This window comes from Pollachius pollachius (assembly GCF_949987615.1).
Source record: "Pollachius pollachius genome assembly, chromosome: 1".
Classification (NCBI taxonomy): Eukaryota; Metazoa; Chordata; class Actinopteri; order Gadiformes; family Gadidae; genus Pollachius; species Pollachius pollachius.
In genome coordinates this window covers 1,297,110-1,324,609 of record NC_136934.1, presented here as the reverse complement: position 1 = coordinate 1,324,609, position 27,500 = coordinate 1,297,110, and the positions used below count along the sequence as shown (strand labels likewise).

Here is a 27,500-nt window from a genome sequence, read left to right as displayed (position 1 = left end):
CTCTGAGGACGGGGCGGGCTGTCAGGGCCTGTGCCGCGACACCTTGTGCCGCTGGTTGGACGAGGTGACCCTGGAGCCCGTCGCAGTCGGCCAGTCGTAACACCTCTCAGGGACTTTCTTTAGCCGTAGTCGGAGGACCACTAAAGGAACCACTCTCGTTCGCTTTGCCTCCGGTTCAGAGGAACGGCCGGAGGCTCCAACAGAACACACTGCTGTTGTTTCCCCGCGATAGTATCAACTTTATTAATTAGTTACCAATTCATGATAAGGGTAACTGAAAAACACCACAAAATGTATTTGTAATACAAATTACAAAATGGAATGAATGGAGCCAGTGCAAATAGAGTGAGTTTTCTAACCAGAACTGAACTACAATACAAAAAGGCTAATAGTAATACCAACCGTATAACTAATCCTAACGCAATAACCATATACTAACCCTAACCCTATAAATAACACTGACCTTATTACTAATCCTAACACCATAACCATATATATATGGTTATGATATATAGTATATATTTACTGTACTAACCCTGACCCTATAACTAACACTAACCTTACTCGCAAACCCTATTGCTAACACTAACCCTATTAGTAATACTAACCCTATTACTAATACTTTTATGGTAGGGAAAATCCCTAAATCCTTCAATTTTCTCATCCCCCCCCCCCCCCACACACACACACACACAGAGACCTCTGCTTGATAGTGTAAGGTCACCACCTAAAGCGTTTGTATTTGAGTTGACCCAGCCTTCACTGTCTGTCTACTGCCCCTCAGAGGTCAGTCCCAGCTACTACACAACATTCAACCTATGTTTGTGTGCGTGTGTGTGTGTGTGTGTGTGTGTGTTCCCATAGTAACCAAGGCGGAGAGGAACAGAGATTTAGTTTTCTTTACACGTTTTTAACCAGGGAAAAGTTTCCTCTCCGTGTGTCTCCGTCTCATGCAGACCTCCATGGAGCTGGAGGATCATCTCAGGACACTCCGGGGGGGACCTCTGGAGTTGTGAGTCTCTTTAATGCACGTTTCTTTCATTTGTGCACGTTTCTTTAAAGCGTGCAATTTACTTTAATCGGTTATTGGTTTTCGTCAGTAGGGGTTCATGGTTGTGTGTGCAGTTTTGTGTTGTGTATTAGTAGAGGACGTTCATGGTTGTGTGTGCAGGTGTGGGTTTGTGTGTGCAGGTTTGTGTATTAGTAGAGTTTCATGTGTGTGTCCGTCCCAGGAAGCCAACAGGACCGCGGAGGTACGTGAAGACGGCAGCCTCGCAGCTGCTGGAGAAACGCAAAGAAAACGTCTCGGCGGGCGAAGAGCTCCAGGCTCAGAGAGAGGTGGGATTCATCCACTTATTCACCCTTCATCTGAACTCCTCCGGGCCTGTTTAAAGATGAACTGAACTGAAATTTAAAGTTTAGTTGATAAAACAGATGTATTGTCTGCCTTGTCATTGGTACAATAACTAAAAATGGCTGAACTTGCTAAAAGGGATTAAATTGTACGGTGAAAGTTTTGTTTATGTTACGGGGCGCCGCCATGTTGGATTTCACCAATCAGCCACGTCACTGGCATGGTAACCTACTCCTACTCTGTGGCTCTAGCAGCCATAGCAGGTAATGAGTCAGACTCTGAGGCTCGCTGAAATGGCTACGGAAAAGCAAACAACCAGGTCTACAGGAGGATCAACTTATTGCATTGCCCCTGGCTGCAGTAATGAATTATATAGGGCCAAGGCAGCTGGGGTAATCATACATTTCCACAGGCTACCTTTGAATAGGAAGCCAGCCCTTAATACATGGCTGGCAGCCTTAAAACTGACTAACCCTTTGATAGCCCCTGTCATCTCCACAAGCTAGCACTCCGACCATAAAGTGTATAAACTATTACACCGATGATATCACAGATCTATGTTTCCAAGCTGCTAATTAAACCAAGGCGGGTCTGTAAACAGAAGTTCCACATATGTCCCTTTCTACTCACCCTGATGTTCGCTGAGTAGCCGATTGCTGATGCAGAGGGAGTTACCCTCGAAGAAGTAGTTTCATAGTAAGATGTATCTGTGCAATATCCATCTGTGCAATATCCATCAACATCCACCAGAAAGTAAACCTCCAACATCCACCTAAAGTAAACGTGACACTCGTGAATCCGCCTCGCATCTATGCTCATCCGCGGGTGTATCTCCCAAAGTGCATCTAACATGTCTTTCAGGCCCCGTCCACACGGAGACGATTTTTTTGTGAAACCATATCTTTAATAACCATGTTATTAGGCAGATAATAAACCATGTTCTTTAATAGGTCCATGGTCCCAGGGTGGTTTCAAATAAAACCGGACCGATGCGGTTTCGTGTTAGGATTCGTGTGGACGCTTGAAGCGACGTTAGAGTTGCGTTGAAAGTTACAGGGTTTTTTTTGTATTATTTTTGTAGCTTTAAATACAGCCCCTTGGTCAATTTAATTACTCACCGTACATTAAAAAGTATTTCTACTCAATCTAAAAGGTTAAACAACTACTATCTCCTCCTCGACTTTAATGTTTGTATACAGCGTGCAGTCGGACACTACAGGCATGTCCCTCACAGGCTCAAACGCGTAACCAGCCATATTGGTGTGTGATTGTTGGTCTGTGTGTTCCTGCAGGTTTTTGAGCTCAAAAGGAACAGTTTGCGACTGCGCCGAGACGACGTGCTCCACAAGGAAGAACATCTCGAGGCGTCACTGATCAACTTCGACAAATTTCTCCAGGTACGTGAAGAAACTCATCATCCATTCACACTTCTTCTTCTTCTTCTGCGTCAAGTCTGTGTCTCTCTCTCTGTCTCTCTCTCTCTGTCTCGCTCTCTGTCTCTCTGTCTCTCTCTCTCTCTCTCTCTGTGTGTGTGTGTCTCTCTCTCTCTCTCTCTGTGTCTCTCTCTCTCACCAAGGAAATATGAAACGAAAGGATGTATAAAAGTATGTGTGGGTGTGTGTGTGTGTGTGTGCGCTCGCGCATGTGCACGTGCGTGCATGCGTGTGCGCAGGAGAATGACGCCAAGTGCAGCAGGAGCATCACGAAGGCGGAGAAGGAGCGGCAGGCGGTGCTGCAGAAGGAGGCGGCGGCCCAGCGGCTGAGCCGACGCTGCCGCTCGCTGGACAGGAGGAGGCGGAGGCTGCAGCTGGCGGTGGAGAGGAACGCCCTCTACGGGAGCTTTCTGGAACAGGTCCTCAAGACCGCCGAGGTGATGCCGAAGCACAACCAAGGTTGTAGTCTGGATAAAAAAACCTTGTGTCTCTTTAATGTAGAGTTTAAAAGGGTACAGCCTTTGTTTCTTTTTCTTTCATCAATCCAATATCTTGCACTTAACAATAGTACTTAGCATGGTGTAGCGTCTTATCCCAGCTGTCTCTGTTGTACGGGGAATGGGTTAACCTAGTGATGGTTAGTGCTTGGCACTTGGTTCTATGAACGTCCTTACTGTACCCACAGAGATATGTTGTTGTTTCTCTTTCTTCTGCCAAATGCACTGATTGTAAGTCCCTTTGGATAGAAGTGCCTGCTAAATGCCCTGGATGTGAACGTGTTGTGATGAATTCGTTAACATAAGAAGCCGTGGTTGTCCCCTCGTGGCCCCACTGGTCCAGCTGGAGGAGGTCCGGGACCTGGTGGGCCGCTTCGAGACCCTGCTGGTGACCAGGACCCAGCTGTCTGAGCGGGAGGGCCGGGCCCGCGCTCTGCTGGACGGCCACCGGGGGAGCCAGCAGAGGGAGCTGGACCGGCAGAACCGTCTGCTGATGCACCACAACAACCGGCTGTCCCAGCTGCAGACCGAGCTGGACCTGTCCCGGGCCGACAGGCTGGGCTGGGTACGCTCGCAGAGACCCCGACCCGGGACCCTTACCTGGGACCCCGACCTGAGACCCCGACCTGGGACCTCTACCTACATTTTCAATAACATTTACATTTTCAATAACATGTTATTGAACATGTTCAACATGTTCAATAACATGTTCAACAACATGGTAATGAAGATGTGATTAAATGTTAATGAACGTGTTAATGAACATTGCATTGTAAGGGCAGGTCTCCCCCTGTCTCCCCCTGTCTGAGGGTAGGTCTCCCCCTGTCTCCCCCTGTCTGAGGGTAGGTCTCCCCCTGTCTCCCCCTGTCTGAGGGTAGGTCTCCCCCTGTCTGAGGGCAGGTCTCCCCCTGTCTCCCCCCTGTCTGAGGGTAGGTCTCCCCCTGTCTGAGGGCAGGTCTCCCCCTGTCTCCCCCCGTCTGAGGGCAGGTCTCCCCCTGTCTCCCCCTGTCTGAGGGCAGGTCTCCCCCTGTCTGAGGGCAGGTCTCCCCCTGTCTCCCCCTGTCTGAGGGTAGGTCTCCCCCTGTCTGAGGGCAGGTCTCCCCCTGTCTCCCCCTGTCTGAGGGCAGGTCTCCCCCTGTCTGAGGGCAGGTCTCCCCCTGTCTCCCCCCGTCTGAGGGCAGGTCTCCCCCTGTCTCCCCCTGTCTGAGGGCAGGTCTCCCCCTGTCTGAGGGCAGGTCTCCCCCTGTCTGAGGGCAGGTCTCCCCCTGTCTCTGCAGGAAAGCAAGTGGACCCACATCCAGAACACGGCTGCCAAAGAGACGCTCCTGCTGGGCCAGATCAAAACGGGGACCCTGAACCTGTTCCAGCTGGCCGGGGGCGTGCTGGGGGAGGACCAGGGCGTGGAGGTCGACGCCACAGAGACCCAGCTGGACCGGGTGAGAGGAACCCCTGCAGGCTCGTGATCGGCTGGTTCTGCCTGGGGCTCTGAGGTTAACTGTGTCTCCTGCTTCCCCTTCAGATCCAGATCTTCATTCAGAAGCAGGTGGACATTATGAATGAAATAAACCCCTCCGACACTCTGTTCAGCTAAGTAGAAATATTAATGGAATATTTTATTCTATTTTTTATATGTGAATGAACAGCAACACCAGACAAAAGCAAACTGCACGATTTCGTTTTTTGCCGAAGAATTACTCGATCAGCGTCTATACTGCCACCCTGTGGCCAACGTGGTGCATGGCGACTGGAATGATCGTATTGTATTCATTAAACGTTGCTCTTTGCCTCATTATAAATAAAAACCTTTGCATTGATTAGTTGGATTCAACAATTTGTTTTGATGAAATGAAAACTTAATTATTCAGGTATGTATAAGAGAAAATAACCTTTTCAGTGAGGGTAGGGTACATTGCTATACAGAGCTACGGTCTAAAATTAACATCTGAACACTAAACTCTTAAGCGGTAAACAGCAGCCTATTTTTAATGCCCATTAGTTTATTTACTTGAAAATAACCACTTATTTTATTTAATAATAATAAATAAAATAAAACACCAATGTCGTAGTTTTGAGTATGAGTCTGAATTTGTGTGTTGATTTTGTTCTATTAAACGTGAACATTTGTTTTCCTGGAGTGTTCCTTTACTCGATGAAGTACCGTGAGGAGTCTGTTCCGCTCCATGGTGCACATGGCTAGGGGGGCAGCAGAGTGTCTATTTGCCCTTCTTGCCCTTGCCCTTGGCCTTGCCCTTGGCCTTGCCCTTGGCCTTGGCCCTCATGTTCTTGCGGACGCAGTAGCCCCTCCACCAGGCCTGGATCACCACCGCGCCCCCCGTCTGCAAGCCCAGCTCCCGTGCCTCCTCCCTCTGCGCCTCCTCCAGCCGGCGCCGCGCCTCCATGATCTGGTCGTACTCCACCGCCAGGACGCCGTACGCCTCCTCCAGGTCCTCCCGCTCCTGCTGCTCCTCCCCAAAGGCCCCGCCCACCTCCTGGAGCTCCTCCTACCGGGAGGAGGAGGAGGAGACGGTGGTGGTGAGATAAGTTCTGCTCCGTGGGGGGTGGTCAGGACGTAAGGTACAACAGGGGGGGGGGGGTCTGTACCTGCTTCTCCCCCATGTCCGCGTCGTACTTCTGCAGCCAGTTCTCAATCTCTGTCTCCACCTTGAATCTTTTCTGCCAGAGTGAGAACAGACTTGATGAACCCTGCAGGCCCCGTGCCTCTTTACCTTCATCCAAACCGCTTTAACCCACGTGGGCTCCAAACGGGCTGCTGCAGCCCTCTTTAACGTATGTTTTAAACATTGTCGGGTTCTCCACATTGGCCAGCTGTGATACCTTTAATGTATCTCTTATTTTTTATACCATGTTACTGTTATAACTTTTTAAATATATCTCATGTTTTATACCATGTTGCTGATATCTTTAATCTATCTCAAGTTTTCTACCACGTTGCTGTGATACCTCCTCTACCATCTCTCATCTTTTCTACCACGTTGCTGATACCTTCCTCAGGCCCTTCTCCACCTGGCGGTTCTCGAGGACCAGGGTGTTGAGTTGGAGCACGAGTTTGTCGATGTCCTGCTGCCTGCGGGCCTGTTTCCCCTCCCAGGTCTTGATGTCAGACAGGCTCTGCTTCTCTGCGTCCTGCTGCGTCCGCGTCACAAAGTCCCTGGAGTTCTTCTCCGTCTGCTGCAGCGTGTTCTGCAGCTTGGAGATCACCGCGTCCTTCTTCGAGATCTGAAACCACACAGACCGGACGCACCGTTACTCGACCTCAGAGCTCCGCAGGCGGACATCCAGCCTGACCTCCCACACATAGGAGAGGGGGACCTTGGTGAAGGAAGGAGCCCGTGGTGCTATAGGGAGCCTGAGGAGACCAGGGGATTGAACCCAGAACCCTTTAACCATACTCACAGAGCCACCAGTTGCTGTTAGAATATTTGGAGAAAAGATAACTTTTAAGAATCCTGTGAGCAAATTCAGGTGTTTGAGCCTCAAACGACGATACAAAAGATATACACATACGGCTGGCTGCGAGGGTGGGGAGAGTAGGATAAAGAATAGTGGAAAATAAAAAATAAGAAGGAAACGCAGCATTCTCCACAGTCTTATGTCCTAAACGTGAGGTGAAAGGTGTGTGAGATATAGGACAGTACCTCTGGGTCTCTCTCCGTAAGGCTACAGGTGTGTGAGATATAGGAAAGTACCTCTGCGTCTCTCTCCATGAGGCTACAGGTGTGTGAGATATAGGACAGTACCTCTGCGTCTCTCTCCATGAGGCTACAGGTGTGTGAGATATAGGACAGTACCTCTGGGTCTCTCTCCGTAAGGCTACAGGTGGGTGAGATATAGGACAGTACCTCTGGGTCCTCTCTCCATGAGGCTACAGGTGTGTGAGATATAGGACAGTACCTCTGGGTCTCTCTCCGTAAGGCTACAGGTGGGTGAGATATAGGACAGTACCTCTGGGTCCTCTCTCCATGAGGCTACAGGTGTGTGAGATATAGGACAGTACCTCTGGGTCTCTCCGTAAGGCTACAGGTGTGTGAGATATAGGACAGTACCTCTGCGTCTCTCTCCCGGGTGACGGCGGCCACCTTCTCCTCCAGCAGGGCCAGCAGGCCCAGGTTGTTTGCGTGTCTCTGAGCCAGATCCTGGAGGAACCGCGCCCGCTGCCTCTCCTCGGCCGGCCCGGTCAGCAGGCGCTGCACCAGGATCCGGTGGAGACCCTGCAGCCCCTCGATCAGACCCTGCATGCCCTCACTCTGCCCCGGGCCCCCCGCCTCGGCCGCGGCCCGCACAGCCCTGAGGTCGGCGGGGCGGTCCCGGAGAAGCCTCAGGACGTTCTTCAAGGAGGACCGGAACTCCTTGTCCAGCTCAGCCGTCGGCGCCTCCTCCCCCTGGTCCACCCTCTCCACCAGGAGCCGGTGCCCGCTCAAAGCCTCGCTGAGCTCCTCGCTCAGGCTGGGAGCCAGGCGGTCGAGGTCCTGCAGCACGGAGGGCAACGCGGCCAGCAGCTCCACCTGGTGGAGGCAGTCCGCCATCACACCGGCGGTGCGCTCTGCCTCCAGGGAGGGCAGCTTCTTCTGGGAAGGCTCCAGGATCCTCATGGCCTCCTCGCTGATCGGCCTGGATGGTGGATCTGGACCAGGCCTTAGTGCTGGGTCTGGACTAGGCCCTGCTGACATGGTCTTCACCTCTGAAGACATGGTGCTGCATGGTGAAATGATAAACATAAAATCATTTCATCATTTTAAATCATAAAATAATGTATTTTACATTACTAGCTTCATGATGTTTTCAGAGTCAGTTTGAATACACTATTATTAAACATATATATATATATATATAACATATATAAAATACAGATAATAACCAATATAACTATATATATATATATATATATATATATATATATATATATATATATATATATATATATATATATATATATATATATATATATATATATATATATATATATTATATTAGAACATTAAATAAGTGAATTGAATGTTTGACAACATGTCATCTTTGCTTATATGTAGTGGGAACTTTGACCTGTCCTACCTTTTAAAACCAGTAGTTCTTGTCAAATATTCGGGGCTAAAACTTTGCACGAACTAACTAACTAATTGCACTAACTAGTTTTGCAGAGTCAGTGGATCAGTTGGTGAAAAACGTTTTCTGTTGATGTTACTTCATCGCTGTTGCTAAGATACCAAACTGTCTTTTACTTTGAAACATCCGCCCGCCGTATGTCGACGCGGCATGTCGCGAAAAACTTCCCGGTCGTATGTCGTGAATTGCCGTTTGTTTGTACCAGATCACAAGTCTGCATGTCGATGTTTGTTGTTGACATCGTCGCGGGGCTTTTTAGAAGCGATGCTGTTCTCATTGCTAGCCAGGTACAGACACAACAACAGCCTCGGTGTTAACATCTGAGCCCACGCCTCCCCGCGGCCCGTGTGAGTGACAGTCATCCCACCGGGTGAGTGACAGACACCCCATCGGGTGAGTGACAGACTCCCCGGCCATGTTTCCCACGGCTGGGACGGGGCTTTAGAGGACGTCGCTGTTTGAGGATCCCCACTGAGCGCGGCCGCCTTGCAGGCCTCGGAGAGGATCACAGGTCTCTGAGCTGTTCATGATGGAGACGGACGACGACGTGCCTCTGATCCTGACCTGGGACGAGGCCAGCAGCGGACTGCTGAACGAGGAGGCGGAGAGGGCAGACGAGAGTAAGCAGACCCTTCATTCTTCTTTCGATTTCAAATGTCCTGTTGAACACCGCGGCGCCCCTGGTGGTCCCAGACCTGCGACGGGTCGCTCTCTGTTGACATTGAAAGTTGACCTGAAGCTGTCTAGACTGAGCCCTCGGTAAATAAGTGGTCATGAAGCGCGATCCCACCTCCGCGCTCCTGTTTAATGACAGCTCCGTGAAGGTTCTTTGTGTTGCCCTTCGTCCCCCTGCAGGGGAGAAATGACGAGGCACCGTTTGAAGTTCTGTTGTTGAGTTCCCCCTCAAAAGCTGGGGCCACACGTTGTCTAAAACGGCCACCAAGCTGTATTTACGTGTGCAGCACGCATGCGTCCATTCTGTGTAGTAATCCTACTGCCTTTTGTGTGCCTCTTATATTCACTACAAACTGACCAATGGAGAAAACTGCAGTCTCAGCAGACCATTTTAGTGGCGTCCCCCCTCCCTCCCTCCCCCACCTCATAGTCCCGGGCAACATGTTTGTGTTGTGTGTGTCCATGTCAGACCAACATCCAGCCTAGCCGTGGAGCGAATGTCTGTTTGTGTGAGCGCCTGTGGGCTTTGAGTTTTTGCCGTGGAAACAAACGGAAGAGGAAGGAGCTTCTCCGGCCGACCTGGGAACGGATCCCGAGAGAGAGGGAAAGTGGAAGACCAGCTTGTTCCTGCTGCCGGCTCGGGGAACAGAGCGACCATAAGGAGTGAGTTTGAACCCCGGGGCCTGTGGCCTGACCCGGCCTTCAGACCGGCCGTCGCGTGGAGCTGACCGCGTGGCTCCTCGTGTCACGCCGGGTGCCCAGGTGTAGACAGGGAGAGGAGTCGACCCGCCCGGCGTCTGGTGCTGGTGGTGGCTGAGAGGCCAGCGCAGTACCAGGCCTGACCACCGGCTCATGGTGTTATGGACGGGGAGCTCCACACAAGGTATTGTTCGGAGACAAACGAGAGGGCCGGAGTTGTGCAACGTGCGCTACTGCCGGCCTGAGCTGAAACCCCGACAGGACGTCCGCTAGACCATCTCCACACCGCAGACACCAGCTACTGCTGACCTCTGGAAACCGACGGGCTGAATCTCTCTGTGGTTCACCACGGAGAGGGGAGGGCTGTGGGGACTCCCGGAGCATGTGACCAGGGCCTGAGGATAGCTTCCTGTTACTTCCTGTTCAGACATTCAGGACTCAGCACCCCAGGGAGTGATAGTGGGGAGATGACGCAGGCACCGGTAATGGAGGAGATTAGAGCCAGATGTTATTAGGATATATCGAATTTGAATTGAGTGGAGAGGGTTTTCCAGTTCTTACTGTCCATAACTTATTCAGTACTCTAGTTCAGTAGGAAGCAGGCCTCTGGAGCCAGCGGTGGGGCAGGCGTCACCGTGGCGATGTGTTTAGAGCTGGAACAACTAGACCCGCTCTCCCCCTGGTACACAAACCCCCCCCTTGTCCGGGGTCCAGCCGACTCCATCTGTCGGGGGCAGAGAGGGGCCTTGTTAGACAAGCCTGTGACGGAGGACAGAGGAGCCTGTTATGTAGTGCAGGGTGTTTCATTTTCATAGTTACTCACCTTCGAGCAGGGCGGGGGGGGCAGGGTCAAAGCTCAGGTGTTACTGCTGTGGCAGTAAAAGTTATTGCTCTTGTCGCTGTCACTGGTATCAGCACTTTATCAGGGAGAGAGTCTCTCGTTGTCCCCGCTCTGCGGACCGCGCTGAGAGAACAGCGTCTTTGTCGTCTTGTACTTTCATTTAAGGAGCTTTGTCTGCTGCTTTTGCGCGGAGACGTATACTGTCGGCCGACGGTATACTGTCCTTGTTGAGTGTGGGGGTCCGTACCCGGAGGCGTGGCCTGACTGGACTCCCGGAGAGAGTGGACGGCCAAAACCTCTGGGGTGTGGACTTGGAGGAGCGGGAAAGGATTCCCGCATGTCCCTGGCGGTGGACTGACACTGATCCAGGCTGGACCATGGAGGGCTGTACCTGGGAAACGGGAACATCGTGTCCCCAGCGGCTGCGGGGAGACAGTCCACTGGTGTTCTCCTCCATCATGCACCCAGAGCTCGTGGGTGGGAGACCAGGGCTGCGAGCTTTGTGTCCACGGTGCACCTACTGGGGTTCACCTACTGGGATGCACCTACTGGGGTTCACCTACTGGGATGCACCTACTGGGGTTCACCTACTGGGATGCACCTACTGGGGTTCACCTACTGGGATGCACGCACTGGGGTTCACAGGGCTTTTTGTGTCCACAGGCCCGTGAGTCGCGTGATGAGAGGCTTTTCACTCTGTGTCCCTGAATGTGCACCTTTTTCTCTTTCCTCTGATGTCACAGATGGTGGAGGCAACTATGATGTCGTGAACAATGCGGTGATCGCAACGCCGGGACCACAGAACTACAGACCCCAAAATGCATCATTCCGCCACAGCTGGGAGATGAATTACCAGGAGGCAGCCATCTACCTGCAGGTACACACTGGGTTAGCACTGTGGGTTAGCACCGCGGCTAGCACTGGGGCTAACCACTTCATTACCAGGAAGCTGCCATCTAACTGCAGGTACACACTGGAGGTTAGCATCGCGGCTAGCGGCTTGACTCCCTCATAAGAGGCCGTACTCTGCACACTTTGTGAGTCCCAACCTGCCCCACTAACACCCCCCCTTCTCCTGCGTTCCCCACGGCGCCCCCCACAGGAAGGCGAGAACAATGACAAGTTTTTCACCCACCCACGCAACCCCAAGGCCCTGGCGGCGTACCTGTTCGCCCACAACCACCTGTTCTACATGATGGAGCTGCTGACCGGCCTGCTGCTCATGGTGCTGTCGCTGAGCGAGGCCCCGGCCGTGCCCTCACTGCGCCTGGACGTCTACGTGAGTCCCGGGGTCCCCCCATGGTGGACGGACAGGCAGACAGACAGGCAGACAGACAGACAGACAGACAGAACTTTATTAATCCCGTAAGGGAAAATAGCAGACACAGGATATAATTCCATACAATAAAAATACAAAGTAGTGCTAAGGAAAACAAAAATAGATGGTAAAGTAAGGACAAACAGAACAGTATAAACTATAAAGTGGCCCAGTTCCAGTACCTCAAAGTATATTAAAGTGTGTAAATGCAATGTAAGAAACAAAGAGAAGTGGCCCAGTGTCAAAATATGTATGTGTACATATGTCCATACATGCATAATTATAAATATGCACACATACCTAAACACACACAGACTCATATGCATATGCGTACACATACAAACGTCAGGTTGTATGTATGTGTACCCTGTTGTACTTCCTAAGGGCTGCCGGCACAAAGGAGCGCCTGAAACGTTCTTTAAACGCTACCAGAAAGGACTTTGGGTTTCAAATCAGTAGTAGACGTGTGTGTGTGTGTGTGTGTGTGTGTGTGTGTGTGTGTGTGTGCCGCCCAGGTGCATGCCACCCTGGAGCTGCTGGCGTTGGTCATGGTGGCGTTCGAGCTGTGCATGAAGCTGCGCTGGTTGGGCTTCGACACGTTCATCCGCCACAAGAGGACCATGGTGAAGGTAGGTCATGTGACCAGTGAGGGGACACTGAGGGACCCCTGAGGTCTTGGTCGGACCGCACCTTAACACTCAGTGAACTCGGGTGAACCAAAGCTGCCAGCAGCACTCAAGGAAACCGAGAACGAAACGATCAAAGTCAGAACAAAAGCAGAAAGAGAGGAACAAAAGACTGACACAGGAAGTGCCTTGTTCCCATTCCTATTTCCCCTCGAGCACTTCTGTGTGCCAAACAAAGTGGGGAGTATCTGAACCTGTGCCCCCCCCCCCCCCCCCCAGACCTGTGTCCTCATGCTCCAGTTCGTGGAAGCCATCGTGGTTCTGGTCCGACAGACGTCCCACCTGCGTGTCACCAGGGCCCTCAGACCCATCTTCCTGGTGGACTGCAGATACTGTGGCGCTGTGCGCAGGTACGGTACCCCCAGCAAGCGCTGAAACCGGGCCCCCAGCCGGCGCTGAAACCGGGCCCCCAGCCGGCGCTGAAACCGGGCCCCCAGCCAGCGCTGAAACCGGGCCCCCAGCCAGCGCTGAAACCGGGCCCCCAGCCGGCGCTGAAACCGGGCCCCCAGCCAGCACTGCTACTGCTGCACACTCTATGCCACGGCACTAGATACTTACTGGAAGACACTTCACTTTATTGTTATGGTTATTGTTATTGTTATATATACATATATACTGTACATATATTCTGGCTTTATTTTAATTATTTTGTTCTTTGTTACTCTTTTTAGTCTTATACTACTTTAAATTTTTTTTTATATTTGTTACATTGTTAAGGAGAGCTTGGAACACAAAAATGTCATTGCCGGCTATGACTGCTTGCCTGTTATGTTGTTCATTTGACAAATAAAATAAAATAACTGAACGTAACTGAACCCGGGTATCCAGCCGGCGCTGAACCCGGGCTCCTGTGTGTCTGACCCTCCGGTAACACGACTCTCTCTGGACAGAAACCTGCGGCAGATCTTCCAGTCGCTCCCGCCCTTCATCGACATCCTGCTGCTGCTGCTCTTCTTCATGGTGATCTTCGCCATCCTGGGTGAGACGCCGGACCGGACCTCTTGCACCTTACTGCAGTGTCTGTATGAGGACTGATGAGATGAAGGGCTCTTGTTTCATGAGGTTTTTCTGACTGGTCTTTCTGTCTCCTCTCAGGCTTCTGCCTCTTCTCTCCAAACACGTCTGACCCGGTAGGTCTGGCCCGGACCCTAGACAGGCGACACCTTTACTTGGCACTGCTGGTTTTACTGGATTGTGTTTGGTCATGTGGGATCTCTCTCTCTGCTGGTTTTACCTTTTTCTGTGGGGTCATGTTGGTTCTCTCTCTCTACCTTGCTGGTTTTTCTTGATTCTGTGTGGTCATGTTGGTCCTCTCTCTCTGCCCCGGCAGTACTTCAACACGCTGGAGAACAGCATGGTCAGTCTGTTTGTGCTTCTCACCACAGCAAAGTAAGTCAAGACGAGTTCACCGTGTTTACACCCAGTGTCTTCTCACCAGGCACCTCACAACAAGACTTTAAATACGGACTCTAGCGCTCTGTTTAAATACTGCAGCTTTAAATACTGACTCTAAATCTGTTTACCTGCAGCTTTAAATACTGACCCTAATGCTCTGTTTAAATACTGCAGCTTTAAATATGGACTCTAACTCTTGTTTCACTGCAGCTTTAAATACGGACTCTAACTCTGTTTCACTGCAGCTTTAAATACGGACTCTAACTCTGTTTCACTGCAGCTTTAAATACTGACTCTAGCGCTCTTTTTAAATACTGCAGCTTTAAATAGTGATTTTAACTCTGTTTCCCTGCAGCTTTAAATACTGACTCTATCTCTGTTTAAATACTGCAGCTTTAAATACAGACTGTATCTCTGTTTCACTGCAGTTTTAAATACAGACTCTATCTCTGTTTAAATACTGCAGCTTTAAATACGGACTCTATCTCTGTTAAAATACTGCAGCTTTAAATACGGGCTCTAACTCTGTTTCCCTGCAGCTTTAAATGCGGGCTCTATCTCTGTCTCCCTGCAGCTTTAAATACGGACTCTGTCTCTGTTTCCCTGCAGCTTTAAATACGGGCTCTATCTCTGTCTCCCTGCAGCTTTAAATACGGGCTCTATCTCTGTCTCCCTGCAGCTTTAAATACTGACTCTAGCGCTCTTTTTAAATACTGCAGCTTTAAATAGTGATTTTAACTCTGTTTCCCTGCAGCTTTAAATACTGACTCTATCTCTGTTTAAATACTGCAGCTTTAAATACAGACTGTATCTCTGTTTCACTGCAGTTTTAAACACAGACTCTATCTCTGTTTAAATACTGCAGCTTTAAATACGGACTCTATCTCTGTTAAAATACTGCAGCTTTAAATACGGGCTCTAACTCTGTTTCCCTGCAGCTTTAAATGCGGGCTCTATCTCTGTCTCCCTGCAGCTTTAAATACGGACTCTGTCTCTGTTTCCCTGCAGCTTTAAATACGGGCTCTATCTCTGTCTCCCTGCAGCTTTAAATACAGACTGTATCTCTGTTTCACTGCAGTTTTAAATACAGACTCTATCTCTGTTTAAATACTGCAGCTTTAAATACGGACTCTATCTCTGTTAAAATACTGCAGCTTTAAATACGGGCTCTAACTCTGTTTCCCTGCAGCTTTAAATGCGGGCTCTATCTCTGTCTCCCTGCAGCTTTAAATACGGACTCTGTCTCTGTTTCCCTGCAGCTTTAAATACGGGCTCTATCTCTGTCTCCCTGCAGCTTTAAATACGGGCTCTATCTCTGTCTCCCTGCAGCTTTAAATACGGCCTCTATCTCTGTTTAAATACTTCAGCTTTAAATGCGGGCTCTATCTCTGTCTCCCTGCAGCTTTAATACGGGCTCTATCTTTGTTTAAACACTGCAGCTTTAATACGGGCTCTATCTCTGTCTCCCTGCAGCTTTAAATACGGGCTCTATCTCTGTTTCCCTGCAGCTTTAAATACGGGCTCTATCTCTGTCTCCCTGCAGCTTTAATACGGGCTCTAACTCTGTCTCCCTGCAGCTTTAATACGGGCTCTATCTCTGTCTCCCTGCAGCTTTAAATACGGGCTCTATCTCTGTCTCCCTGCAGCTTTAATACGGGCTCTATCTCTGTCTCCCTGCAGCTTTAATACGGGCTCTAACTCTGTCTCCCTGCAGCTTTAATACGGGCTCTATCTCTGTCTCCCTGCAGCTTTAAATAAGGGCTCTATCTCTGTCTCCCTGCAGCTTTCCTGACGTGATGATGCCCGCCTACTCCAGGAACCGCTGGTGCTGCGTCTTCTTCATCGTCTACCTCTCCATAGAGCTCTACTTCGTCATGAACTTGGTGCGCTTTTAATTTGTGCCGTGGGCCATGTCCACCTGACCCTGTTTACGATTTAGGACTTAAAGGTCCTAATTAGAAAGCAATTAGACTTGAATATGGAAGTCATATCGCATGTTTTAGTCACAGAAAATGTGTAAGAGCTGCTTTCCCCAACATTGGCACATAGACCGTCCCACATTGGTAACGGTGTCTGGGGAGGTTCTTCCCAGGCTCTGAAGCAGCAGCAGCGCTGTCGTCCGTTATAATAATAATAATAATACATTTTATTTATAACAAACTTTACATCAACTTAATGACCTCAAAGTGCCGTTGGGCTGCTGACGACGGTGTCCTCTGTCTCGCCCCCTCAGCTGCTGGCAGTGGTGTTTGACACCTTCAACGGCGTGGAGAAGATGAAGTTTAAATCGCTGCTGCTCCACAAACGCTCCGCCATCGACCACGCCTTCCAGCTGCTCGTCAGCCGACAGGTGCTGTCTGCAGACCCGCTGTGTGTGTGTGTGTGTGTGTGTGTGTGTGTGTGTGTGTGAGGGGTAGTGTCTGTGGGTGGGTGGGGTGCTGGATCGGGTAGTGTGGTAGGGGGTGTTGTGTGTGTGTGTGTCTGTGTGTGTTTGTGGTTAGTGATGGTCTGTAATGTGTGTACCTGTTATTGGTTCATAAGTATACTGATGGTATAATCTGGTATGTTTAGTTGATTGGTCAGGGACAGTAGTACATGTTGTACTGCTGCAGGGTGTCTAGTTGAGGCTTTTTTACCATCCCTGTCCCTCGTTAAGCTTTGTCCCTCGTTAAGCTTTGTCCCTCGTTAAGCTTTGTCCCTCGTTAAGCTTTTCTAAATAAAAACCAGCTTGTATCCGGGAGCCACTTCCTGTGTGTGGATGTTAAGGGAAGCAGCGTCCTCCTCTGGTGTGGTTGTTCAGTGAACACGGTACTCTGAGGTACCAGTAGAACCAGTGGTCCCAGCCTGTATTCAGTGAACACGGTACCAGTAGAACCAGTGGTCCCAGCCTGTAGTCAGTGAACATGGTACCAGTAGAACCAGTGGTCCCAGCCTGTATTCAGTGAACATGGTACCAGTAGAACCAGTGGTCCCAGCCTGTATTCAGTGAACACGATACCAGTAGTTCCAGTAATACCAGTAGCCTGTACTCACGGCGTGTTGTTCTGTGTGTTGACCCCGCCCTGTGGCGGCCAGCGGCCTGAGGGAGTGTCTCTGAAGCAGTTTGACGGGCTGATGCGTTTCTACCGTCCGCGCATGTCGGCCAGAGACCGCTACCTGACCTACAAGGCCCTCAACATCTCGGGGACCCCCATGCTCAGGTAACCCCCCCAACGCCACCTCTATCCCAGTTAGAGAGTTCAATGCCTTAACGAGTACTTTCCCCGTTAACAGGGTTCAGTGTCTTAACGAGGACTATCCCGTTAACAGAGTTCAGTGTCTTAACGAGGACTATCCCGTTAACAAAGTTCAGTGTCTTAACGAGGACTATCCCGTTAACAGAGTTAAGTGTCTTAACGAGGACTATCCTCTTTAACAGAGTTCAGTGCCTTAACGAGGACTATCCCGTTAACAGAGTTCAGTGTCTTAACGAGGACTATACCGTTAACTTAGTTCAGTGCCTTAACAAGAACTATTCCGTTAACAGAGTTCAGTTTCTAAACGAGGACCTTCTCTTCTCTTACAGTCTGCAGGACTTCTACAAGTTCTACGAGGTCATCGGACTCAAGTGGAAGGTACGTTTCTCAGCCAGGATGTGCTTCAGGTCCATGTCTGTGTGCACACGTGTATATACACATCATATCATTATTTAAATCGACATAAACACGGTCATAACCTTCTCTCCCAGGCTCGACGGAGTGGGGAACACTGGTTTGATGATCTGCCACACACAACCTTCCTCATTTTCAAAGGTGACTTCTGTCTTTTGGCCTCACGATAATCGACGGATGACTTCTGTTCCTCATTCTGTCGCACAAGCCTTTCCCTGCTCTCACTTCTGTCTCTTCCTGCTCTCTGTATCGTCTGCTCTCACTCCAAAGGCATCAACCTGCTGGTGAAGTCCAAGGCCTTCCAGTACACCATGTGTAAGTACGCTGGCACCTGCCGACGTGTTGGTTTGGGATTTTGGGGGGAACTCGAGTAACTTACTGGCCCAAAGGGGTTGAGGGAGTTACCGTGACGTTGGTTCAGAGACGGGGGTGCTTGATGTACAGTATCTCGTACGGAGGGCCGGTCTTTGTCTTGGTTGGTTCCACGTGCTTACCGAGTGTTTAGTGGTAACACCCTCTGTCCTCGCTGCACCCAAACATCAGCATACACCATGCCCTCTATTTGGTAGTGCCACCCACTGGTTACAGTAACGCCAGCCCACCCAACCGCTCCCATGTCCCCTGTATGTGTCTGCAGATGTGGTGGTGGCTACCAACGGCATCTGGATCCTCGTGGAGACCTACATGTTGAACAGTAAGCCACAGCCGGTTGAACCTCAAGAGATGGGAAACTTTCACCTACCGCAGCCTAGAAATCATCCATTAAATGTTCCACGTTCACAACTCATTACCTATCCTGTTTTCTGTTACATGTTTTGATGAAGTAAGCTGTCATGTTACCTTGAGGTTAGAATGAGGTCGGGGATGTGGTGTTGGGGTCACCCTAACCTAACCCCAACTGTAGGGTTCTGGTTGTGGTGTAATCCTAACCCTAGAGTTGCGGTTCCGGTGTTGGGGTACCCGTAACCCTAATCCTAGGGTTGTGGTGTTGGGGTAACCCTAACCCTAGGTTTGGGGTAGCCCTAACCCTAACCCTAGGGTTGCCTGTGAACCCCCTTCTGCCTCTCACTCTCTCCTACAGGCGGCTTCTCCTGGTCCCGATTCGTTCCGTGGAGTTACATCGTCTTCCTGACCAGTGAGTGGTCCTCGTTATGTCATCACAGGAAGACGTGTCCCGTGACTCAGACCACATGAAGTCCTGTCTCACTTGCGCGCTGTCCTTTCTCATGTGCTTTCTGTCCTGTCTCACTGCTCTCTGTACTGTCTCATGTTCGCTCTCTGTCCTGTCTCACTGCTCTCTGTCCTGTCTCACTGCTCTCTGTCCTCTCTGTCCTGGCTCACATTCAAACTGTACTGTCTCACCTGCTCTCTGTCCTGTCTCACTGCTCTCTGTCCTGTCCTGTCTCACATTCAAACTCTGTCCTGTCTCACTGCTCTCTGTCCTGTCTCACTGCTCTCTGTCCTGTCTCACTGCTCTCTGTCCTGTCTCATCGCTCTCTGTCCTGTCTCAATGCTCTCTGTCCTGTCTCATGTTCACTTTCTTTCCTGTCTCACTGCTCTCTGTCCTGTCTTACCTGCTCTCTGTCCTGTCTCACTGCTCTCTGTCCTGTCTCACCTGCTCTCTGTCCTGTCTCACCTGCTCTCTGTCCTGTCTCACTGCTCTCTGTCCTGTCTCACTGCTCTCTGTCCTGTCTCACTGCTCTCTGTCCTGTCTCACGTGTCTCTGTCCTTCCTCTAGTCTACGGGGTAGAGGTCCTGCTGAAGGTGGCCGGCCTGGGCCCCATGGCCTACATCAGCTCTGGGTGGAACCTGTGAGTGAAATCCTCCTCACGCTCTTATTGTGGAAACACCTCCTCATGCTCTTATTTTGGGAAACACCTACTCACGCTCTTATTGTGGAAACACCTACTCACGCTCTTATTGTGTATACACATTCAATTTGCTCTTAGTGTGAAAACACATCTGCTCTTAGAATTATTGATCAGATGTTTGTCTGCTCGAAGTGCGCAGAAGAAATTCAGCTGATTTAAAAACATTCATATTATAGATGAAAGTAACTAATATCTGCTAACTGTTTGTATTGGTGTAATAAACGGTTGGCCGTTGCATGATTATGATATAATGTTCGTAAGAACAGTAATGGGGGGCCGTGTGGGTTCCTCCTGGCCAGTTCTGTATGTATAGGTAATGGTTGAGTGTTGAGTGATTCTGGCCTCTGTCCAGGTTTGACTTCTCTGTGACGGTGTTCGCCTTCCTGGGCTTGATTGCTCTGGCCTTCGACATGGAGCCTTTCTACTTCATCGTGGTGCTGAGGCCGCTGCAGCTTCTCAGGTGAACCCCCCCGTAGGCCCTCCCCTATGCTAAACGAGCTAACGGCTAACGGAGTCTTCTGACCGCTAGGCTCAAGACTCACGTGTTCAGAACTGGCCCTTGACTCTATGAACATCCTTTCTGTACCGACAGACATGTGTTGTTGTTTCCCTTTCTTCTGACAAATGTACTTATTGTACGTCTGTATATTTGGATAATAGCGTCTGCCAAACGCCCTCAATGTCAACGCAGGTTGTTCAAGATCAAGCAGCGCTACCGCAACGTGCTGGACACCATGTTCGAGCTCTTCCCCCGCATGGCCAGCCTGGGCCTCACGCTCATCATCTTCTACTATTCCTTCGCCATCGTGGGCATGGAGTTCTTCGCCGACGTCATCTACCCCAACTGCTGCAAGTGGGTCCTCTCCCCCCGACCCTCCCCCCTACTGAGCCCTCTCCCCCCCGTCCCTCCCCCCTACTGAGCCCTCTCCCCCCCGACCCTCCCCCCTACTGAGCCCTCTCCCCCCCGACCCTCCCCCCTACTGAGCCCTCTCCCCCCCGTCCCTCCCCCCTACTGAGCCCTCTCCCCCCCGTCCCTCCCCCCTACTGAGTCCTCTCCCCCCGACCCTCCCCCCTACTGAGTCCTCTCCCCCCCTGTCCCTCCCCCCAACTGAGCCCTCTCCCCCCCCCCCTCTTTTATCCAAAGCGACTTACATCGTTTCATATGCAAATCCCCCCCTCCCCCCAGCACCAGCACAGTGGCCGACTCCTACCGGCAGAGCAACGTAACCATCGGCAACCGGACGGTGTTGGAGGAGGGCTACTACTACCTGAACAACTTCAACAACATCCTCAGCAGCTTCGGTAATCCCCTCCCTTCTCTCTTCCTCCCCTCCCTTCTCTCTTCCTCCCCTCCCTTCTCTCTTCCTCCCCTCCCTTCTCTTCCTCCCCTCCCTTCTCTCTTCCTCCCCTCCCTTCTCTCTTCCTCCCCTCCCTTCTCTTCCTCCCCTCCCTTCTCTCTTCCTCCCCTCCCTTCTCTTCCTCCCCTCCCTTCTCTTCCTCTCCTCCCTTCTCTCTTCCTCCCCTCCCTTCTCTTCCTCCCCTCCCTCTTCTCTCCCTCCCCTCCCTTCTCTCTCTCTCTCCCTCTTCTCTTTTCTCCCCTCTCTTCTTCCTGTTCTCTCTTCCCTGGCCTACCGAGTGTCTCCTGTGTGGTGACCTAATGAGTGTTTCCTGTGTCCTAACGAGTGTTTCCTGTGTGGTGTCCTAACGAGTGTTTCCTGTGTCCTCTAGTCACCCTGTTTGAGCTGATGGTCGTCAACAACTGGTACATCACCATGGTAACACCACTCCCCCAATCTGATGCTCTCATGTCTCATGTTGTGGTCGACGTTAAGGACTTGACCTGTGACCTTTCTCCCCCCCACAGGAGGGGGTGACCTCCATGACGACCCACTGGAGCCGGCTGTACTTCATGACCTTCTACATCGTCACCATGGTGAGTGTGTGTAAACGAGGTGAGTCCCCTGGTCCGGGCCCCTCGGCCCCTGGTCCGGGCCCTCGGCCCCTCTCACCCTGCGCTCCTCTCCCCCCAGGTGGTGATGACCATAATCGTGGCGTTCATCCTGGACGCCTTCGTGTTCCGCATGAACTACAGCCGCAAGAACCGGGAGCCGGAGAACCCGGAAGGTAGGAGGAGAGACGCACAGCGGAACATGTGGACCGCTCTGGAGGAAGTACTGAACCTACTGTGTGTGTGTGTGTGTGTGTGTGTGTGTGTGTGGGGCAGAGGAGAACGGCATCGTGTTCGAGGTGGAGGTGAGCCGGGACGAGGCCCTGGCCACCCTGGAGCTCTACAAGCAGACGTGTCCCGGCCTGTCGTCGCTCAGCTCCCTGCAGGGGGTGCTGCAGGCCATGGACCGCGGCGGGGTGAGCGCACGCACGCACACACACACACACACACACACACACACACACACACACACACACGCGGCCTGCAGCGTCCGCAGCACCGACTCTTGAGTTTCATGTCACATACACTTATTGTATGTTGTACGTCCTGGCAGTAATCCCAAATAGTACTCATCATTGTGTAGCGTCTTATCCTAGCGGTCTTTCTAGTATACAGGGAATGGATCAACCCTACGATTGTTCCAACGTACTGACATACGCGTGTGTACTTATTGTGAGTGGCTTTGGATAAAGCGTCTGCTAAAGGCCCTGAATGTGAATGCCTCTCGCTCCAGCACACGTCCCTGGTGTACCAGGGCAGAAGGTCCCGGACCAAGAGCGACCTGAGCATCAAGATGTACGAGGAGGAGATCCAGGTGAGGGGGTCGGTCAAGGCACACCTTCAGAGAGTAGGTCAACGTGTACTCGAAGGGAAGCTTAATTACCACTCAGGCTACCCCGTCACAGCACAGTGAGCTTTCTCTAAACTAATCCGCTGCTACAACTCATTAATAATACAACTAAAATTCTGAGAGAATTGAAACATTACTTGGTTGACCCTATCCGACTAGTGTCCACCATTCAGAACCTGCCTGGTGTGTGCGCTGGTTGTCATGACAACCAGCGCTGTCGAGCTCAGACAGGAAGTAGGCTGGGGCGGATGCGGCCTTTAACCGCCGGGTCCGCGGTGACTCACGCGTGTCTCCTCCGGTTCCCCCAGGAGTGGTACGCCGAGTTCTCCAGGGAGAACCTGTCCGAGGCTGACCAAGGCCTGGAGCGCGTCCTGGACAGTCCTGCGTCAGACCACCCCCCGCACTACGACGCCCCCCCGCCCCAGGCCTCCGCACACGGCACGCCCCCCGCCTGTGATAGGCCGCCGCAACGCGTCACTCCCAAGTAGGGTCCGGTGCTCCCGCCCCCCAAGGGCCACTCCTCGGACCCCCTCACTGATCCCCCAACGACGGACCACTGGACCGGTCAGAGACTCACGGTCCGGTTCCTGAACTCTACCCCCCGGACCTGTCTGCGCCCCAGCGCCCCTACGGGGGGGCCGTGGTGTACGCCCGTTGCCTGGTTACCGTACACCACTCCCGCCCGTTGCCTGGTTACCGTGCACCACTCCCGCCCGATGCCTTAGCGATGTCATAGCTCCTGATCCGTGTTAAACCCTGACCAGTCGGTTTAAGGGGAACCCTCTTAGTTAAAGGAAGGACTGCTCTGCCTAAGGGTCAAGCTGGGTTCCTCGTGAAAACCCTGGGAGAGTTGGGACCGGTTTGAAGAACCCTGGAGCTCCCGGTCCAACTCTGGTCCACCCTGGAGCTCCCGGTCCAACTCCTCCGCGGTCTTCTCTCCCAGGATGGTGGTTCATGTCATGTGGAGCGGTCCTCCCTCTCTCTGTCTGGTTTCCCTGTGATGATCGGACTCCTTCTCACCTTTGTACAGTATTACAGATATTAAGCTGGTGTCTCATCCTAGATCTCTGAACACTAAAGAGACTATTTTACTTTTGTATAAACCTGTTCTGTATGTGTATTAGAATGTATTTGACCGACCGAATACAGCAGAGCGATTTTAATAAACTGTTCCATTTGTCACGTGAATCTGTGCAACTTTTACCCTCTACTAATCATACACAATAAATTAAAACCATTACAAGTAAAAGATTTAATGCCAACCAAATACCAAAATAATGTTTTAAAACCTTGAGGTATAAAACTATCCCTGATGGTCAATAAGGATGACACTTTTTGTACACATTAATTTACAATACATTCCAAATAAAATCGATTTAAAAAATATAATTTCTTTTGTCCCAGAAGGTGCTTTTCTTTGGTCTCAGTACATTGAGGCAACGTGGGTTGGAGCAACAAACCCTGAAATGCCCTAAGTGTCAGCGTTGAGACCCCAGAGAGTCCTGATGAAGGTGAAGACGACGCCGGTTCAGACCTGAGCACCGCGATAAGCCGGCTCTGGGTTTAGAACGTTGATCGTCCTGACAAACGGTACCCACACTGACGTCTAAAGTCCTGCTCTGTGAAGACGCTCCGGCGAGTTCTGCCTCTGCTGTGAGTCGTCTTCCCAGGAGGCGGGCTCTCAGGTCAGGTGGATCTTCCCGAACTCAGTGAGCAGCGCCACGGTGAGGAACACGGCGTAGAACAGCAGCAGGAACATCCCGTAGGCCCGGCTCAGGTGGAACCGGCACAGCGGGACGATGACGAAGGACAGGACCAGGGACAGACCCAGGGACCCGGCCAGGACCCAGGTCAGCAGGCCCGCCGGCTCCAGCTGAGGAGGACCAATCACAATCCACTGTTCATTACAGACACCAATATGGACCGATCACATTCCACCGTTCATTACAGACACTAATGTGGACCAATCACAATCCACTGTTCATTACAGACACTAATGTGGACCAATCACAATCCACTGTTCATTACAGACACTAATGTGGACCAATCAGATTCCTCTCTTCATTACAGCATGTTGTCAACTTTAAACCCACCCAGAAAAACAGGAAAATTCAACAAAAGTAAAAAGAAAAATAGTATAACATAAATTAAATTAACTATAATATATGTACAGAAGCAATACAAGAACAAACAGGTTAATGGAAACATTAGTGATTTAAACTGTTGTCACGCTGGGAGAGGCGAGGCTTACATGCACTGCATTGTGGGTCTGGAATATCCTCACCAGGCAGCCCAGTCCGACCCCGAACAGCATGTCTAGAGGGGGCGTGGTCAAGGCTCCACCAAGTCACATGACCCAGTCACATGGAGTCCATTAAAGGGGCAGCGACCCCTAAATAGTTTTAATCTAAACCTGGTGATATGTCATGTGATCGTCCACATAGTAATCTAGGAAAGTTTGGCACTGACTTCTAAATAGTCTAAAAGTCTAAATTAAATTAGAAAGTGTTAAAATTCAAGCTGAAACAGTTTAAGAGAACACAGAATGCACACACACACACACACACACACACTTTGGGTCAGGATACTAAAGATGATGCCGCCGAAACAGGCCGAAATGGCCATCCTGGGGTAGCCCTGGCGGGCGATGGTGATGTCAGCGAAGCAGTCTGCAAAGAAAACACAAAACAGAGGAGATGGAACTAGAACTAGAGAGAGGGCCCCACCTCCTATCCTGACCCCAGCCCTCCACCCACCTCCTATACTGACCCCCCCCACCTCCTATCCTGACACCCCCCACCTCCTATACTATTGCCCCAGCCCCCCTCACCTCCCATGCTGTTGCCCCAGCCACCCTCACCTCCTTTACTGTTGCCCCAGCCCCCCTCACCTCCGATGCTGTTGCCCCAGCCCCCCTCACCTCCGATGCTGTTGCCCCAGCCCCCCTCACCTCCCATGCTGTTGCCCCAGCCCCCCTCTCCTCCGATGCTGTTGCCCCAGCCCCCCTCTCCTCCGATGCTGTTGCCCCAGCCCCCCTCACCTCCGATGCTGTTGCCCCAGCCCCCCTCACCTCCGATGCTGTTGCCCCAGGCCAGCACAGTCAGCCCCAGCACGGTGTTGCTGAGGCTCAGGACCACGCCCAGCATGTGCAGCAAGCTGACCACCTCCGAGGCCACGGCGCTGATCAGCACCGCACTCACCACGAAGCCCAGCAGAGCCAGCAGCTGGAGAACCAGGGAACACCGTCAGGGAACCAGGGGAACAGACAGAGAACCAGGGGAACAATCAGAGAACCAGGGGAACAATCAGAGAACCAGGGGAACAGTCAGAGAACACCGTCAGAGGACCAGGGCAACAGTCAGAGAACCAGGGGAACAGTCAGAGAACCAGGGAACACGTCAGAGAACACGTCAGGGAACCAGGGAACAGTCAGAGAACCAGGGGAACACATCAGAGAACCAGGGAACACCGTCAGAGAACCAGGGAACAGTGAGAGAACCAAGGGAACAATCAAAGAACATGTCAGAGAACCAGGGGAACACCGACAGAGAACCAGGGAACACCGTCAGGGAACCAGGGGAACAGTCAGAGAACCAGGGAACACGTCAGAGAACCAGGGAACACCGTCAAAGAACACGGTCAGAGGACCAGGGAACAGTCAGAGAACCCGTCAGAGAACACGTCAGAGAACCAGGGGAACACGTCAGAGAACCAGGGGAACACCTTCAGAGAACCCAGGGGAACATGTCAGAGAACCAGGGGAACCCAGTCAGAAAACCCAGGGAAACACCATCAGAGAACAGTCAGAGAACACATCAGAGAACCAGGGGAACAGTCAGAGAACACGTCAGAGAACCCAGGGAACACTTCGAGACCGAAGGTATTCACAGAGCCCGAGGTGAATAATTGTTTTTTGTATATTATATATATGTTTTTATTAGCGGTTTATTTGTTTTTATTAGCATGACGAGACAGACATTTTGCGATGAAAACAATATCCTGAGTTTGAGATCTCAATCCTGGGATATTGCCCAATATCCCAGGATAGCGAACCAATCAAATTGTGCCATCTTAGGAGGTTCACGTGTAGCATATCCTAACTCCTGTTATTCACACTATCTCCTGCTACCCCGAGGCCCAGGACCCTTTAAATGGTGTACAGGCTAGAACCGCACGACGAAAACACGTGAAAAAAATTAGTTTGGTACAATTTGTTTGAAAGGGACCATCATCAGTTACCTTTATTACCCAAGATGACACCTCCATTAAAAACCTATTAAAGTAATGATCACAAAGTTAAATAGTAACACCTATCAGCTGATGAGGTGACGTGTTGCAGTAGTTAAAGAGTATTCAGGTGTAAAGATCAAGAGTAGGCTTTCTTCCGGGTAATCGTCACGTGATCACCCTGTCAAACCCATGCCTGTACTTCATCAAGCACACTCACTCTCTGCTGAACTGAGCTCTGCTGGTGAGCCCTCAGCAAGAGAGGATCTGCAGCGGTGAGGGTCTCAGTAAAGGGAGAGGACTCTCACTAAAGGGGGGAGGACTCTCTCACTAAAGGGAGAGGACTCTCACTAAAGGGGGGAGGATTCTCTCACTAAAGGGGGGAGGACTCACCGAGTGGTAGGGCGGGGGCCGGTCGTTCTTGGTGGTACAGAACATGATGGCGGACAGCAGGACTCCCGGGAGGAGGGTCAACAGCCACACGGGGAACTGGCCCTGGATCAGGTAGTTCCCGTCTGGGAGGGAGAAACGGGATCATATTGAATCTGCGTAAATGTGTGAAGTACAACAACTACTGTACATCTACAGTACGTTCAGGGCGTTTAGCACACGCTTTTATCCAAAGCGACTTACAACAAGTACATCTGTCAGGAGAAAGAGAAACAACAATATATCTCTGTCGGTACAGTAAGGATGTTCATAGGACCAAGTGCCAAGCACTAACCATCACTAGGTTAACCCATTCCCCGTAGACAACAGAGACAGCTAGCATAAGAAGCTACACAATGCTTAGTACTACTTGTACGTGCCAGGAGAGTTTAGTTCAATTAAATGCGTTTCAATTTACGGTAAGTTGCAGAACCTTCAGCACCAAACACAGAGCCTCGATCCCTGTTTCTGATTGGCCAGGCTAGGGTCCGACCCTAGCCTGGCCA

At 51.2% G+C, this 27,500-nt stretch overlaps 4 protein-coding genes across 6 annotated transcripts in view; 2 read left to right on the top strand and 2 right to left on the bottom strand.

The window, feature by feature from the left end:
- The first annotated feature begins 885 nt into the window (after nt 1–885).
- cfap73 (cilia and flagella associated protein 73) lies at nt 886–4,931 on the top strand. The gene is made up of 7 exons (XM_079735875.1): nt 886–1,012; nt 1,233–1,338; nt 2,647–2,751; nt 3,027–3,224; nt 3,628–3,849; nt 4,562–4,720; nt 4,804–4,931. The coding sequence occupies exons 1-7, from the start codon at nt 951–953 to the stop codon at nt 4,873–4,875; spliced, it is 924 nt and encodes a 307-aa protein (XP_079592001.1). The 5' UTR covers nt 886–950; the 3' UTR covers nt 4,876–4,931.
- Nucleotides 4,932–5,497: 566 nt separating this feature from the next.
- drc10 (dynein regulatory complex subunit 10) lies at nt 5,498–7,993 on the bottom strand (the record flags this gene model as incomplete). The annotated part of the gene is made up of 4 exons (XM_079750176.1): nt 5,498–5,785; nt 5,886–5,957; nt 6,288–6,521; nt 7,349–7,993. The coding sequence occupies 4 exons, from the start codon at nt 7,991–7,993 to the stop codon at nt 5,498–5,500; spliced, it is 1,239 nt and encodes a 412-aa protein (XP_079606302.1).
- A 595-nt stretch (nt 7,994–8,588) lies between these two features.
- Nucleotides 8,589–23,709, top strand: tpcn1 (two pore segment channel 1). Of its 3 annotated transcripts, none has more exons than XM_079731625.1 (26): nt 8,589–9,025; nt 11,364–11,497; nt 11,723–11,899; nt 12,454–12,567; nt 12,844–12,974; nt 13,515–13,603; nt 13,720–13,754; nt 13,955–14,013; nt 15,803–15,902; nt 16,253–16,369; nt 17,095–17,219; nt 17,585–17,633; nt 17,747–17,810; nt 17,940–17,984; nt 18,307–18,363; nt 18,751–18,804; nt 19,408–19,480; nt 19,893–20,000; nt 20,232–20,393; nt 20,727–20,842; nt 21,269–21,315; nt 21,405–21,473; nt 21,571–21,664; nt 21,765–21,904; nt 22,222–22,302; nt 22,647–23,709. In XM_079731625.1, the coding sequence occupies exons 1-26, from the start codon at nt 8,932–8,934 to the stop codon at nt 22,824–22,826; spliced, it is 2,514 nt and encodes an 837-aa protein (XP_079587751.1). In that variant the 5' UTR covers nt 8,589–8,931; the 3' UTR covers nt 22,827–23,709. The 3 variants fall into 3 exon arrangements, with proteins under 3 accessions (XP_079587751.1, XP_079587752.1, XP_079587753.1); XM_079731627.1 differs by lacking the exon at nt 8,589–9,025 and adding an exon at nt 9,642–9,743; XM_079731626.1 differs by lacking the exons at nt 13,955–14,013; nt 15,803–15,902.
- A 151-nt stretch (nt 23,710–23,860) lies between these two features.
- The window catches only part of slc8b1 (solute carrier family 8 member B1), a 9,952-nt gene continuing 6,312 nt past the window's right edge, over nt 23,861–27,500 (bottom strand). Inside the window, exons 11-15 of the mRNA XM_079731650.1 lie at nt 26,959–27,080; nt 25,409–25,562; nt 24,927–25,007; nt 24,590–24,654; nt 23,861–24,211 (exon numbers count right to left, since the gene is read on the bottom strand). Coding sequence (XP_079587776.1) covers nt 24,020–24,211; nt 24,590–24,654; nt 24,927–25,007; nt 25,409–25,562; nt 26,959–27,080 — 614 coding nt within the window. The 3' untranslated portion in view covers nt 23,861–24,019. The remainder of the gene's footprint in view (nt 24,212–24,589; nt 24,655–24,926; nt 25,008–25,408; nt 25,563–26,958; nt 27,081–27,500) is intronic.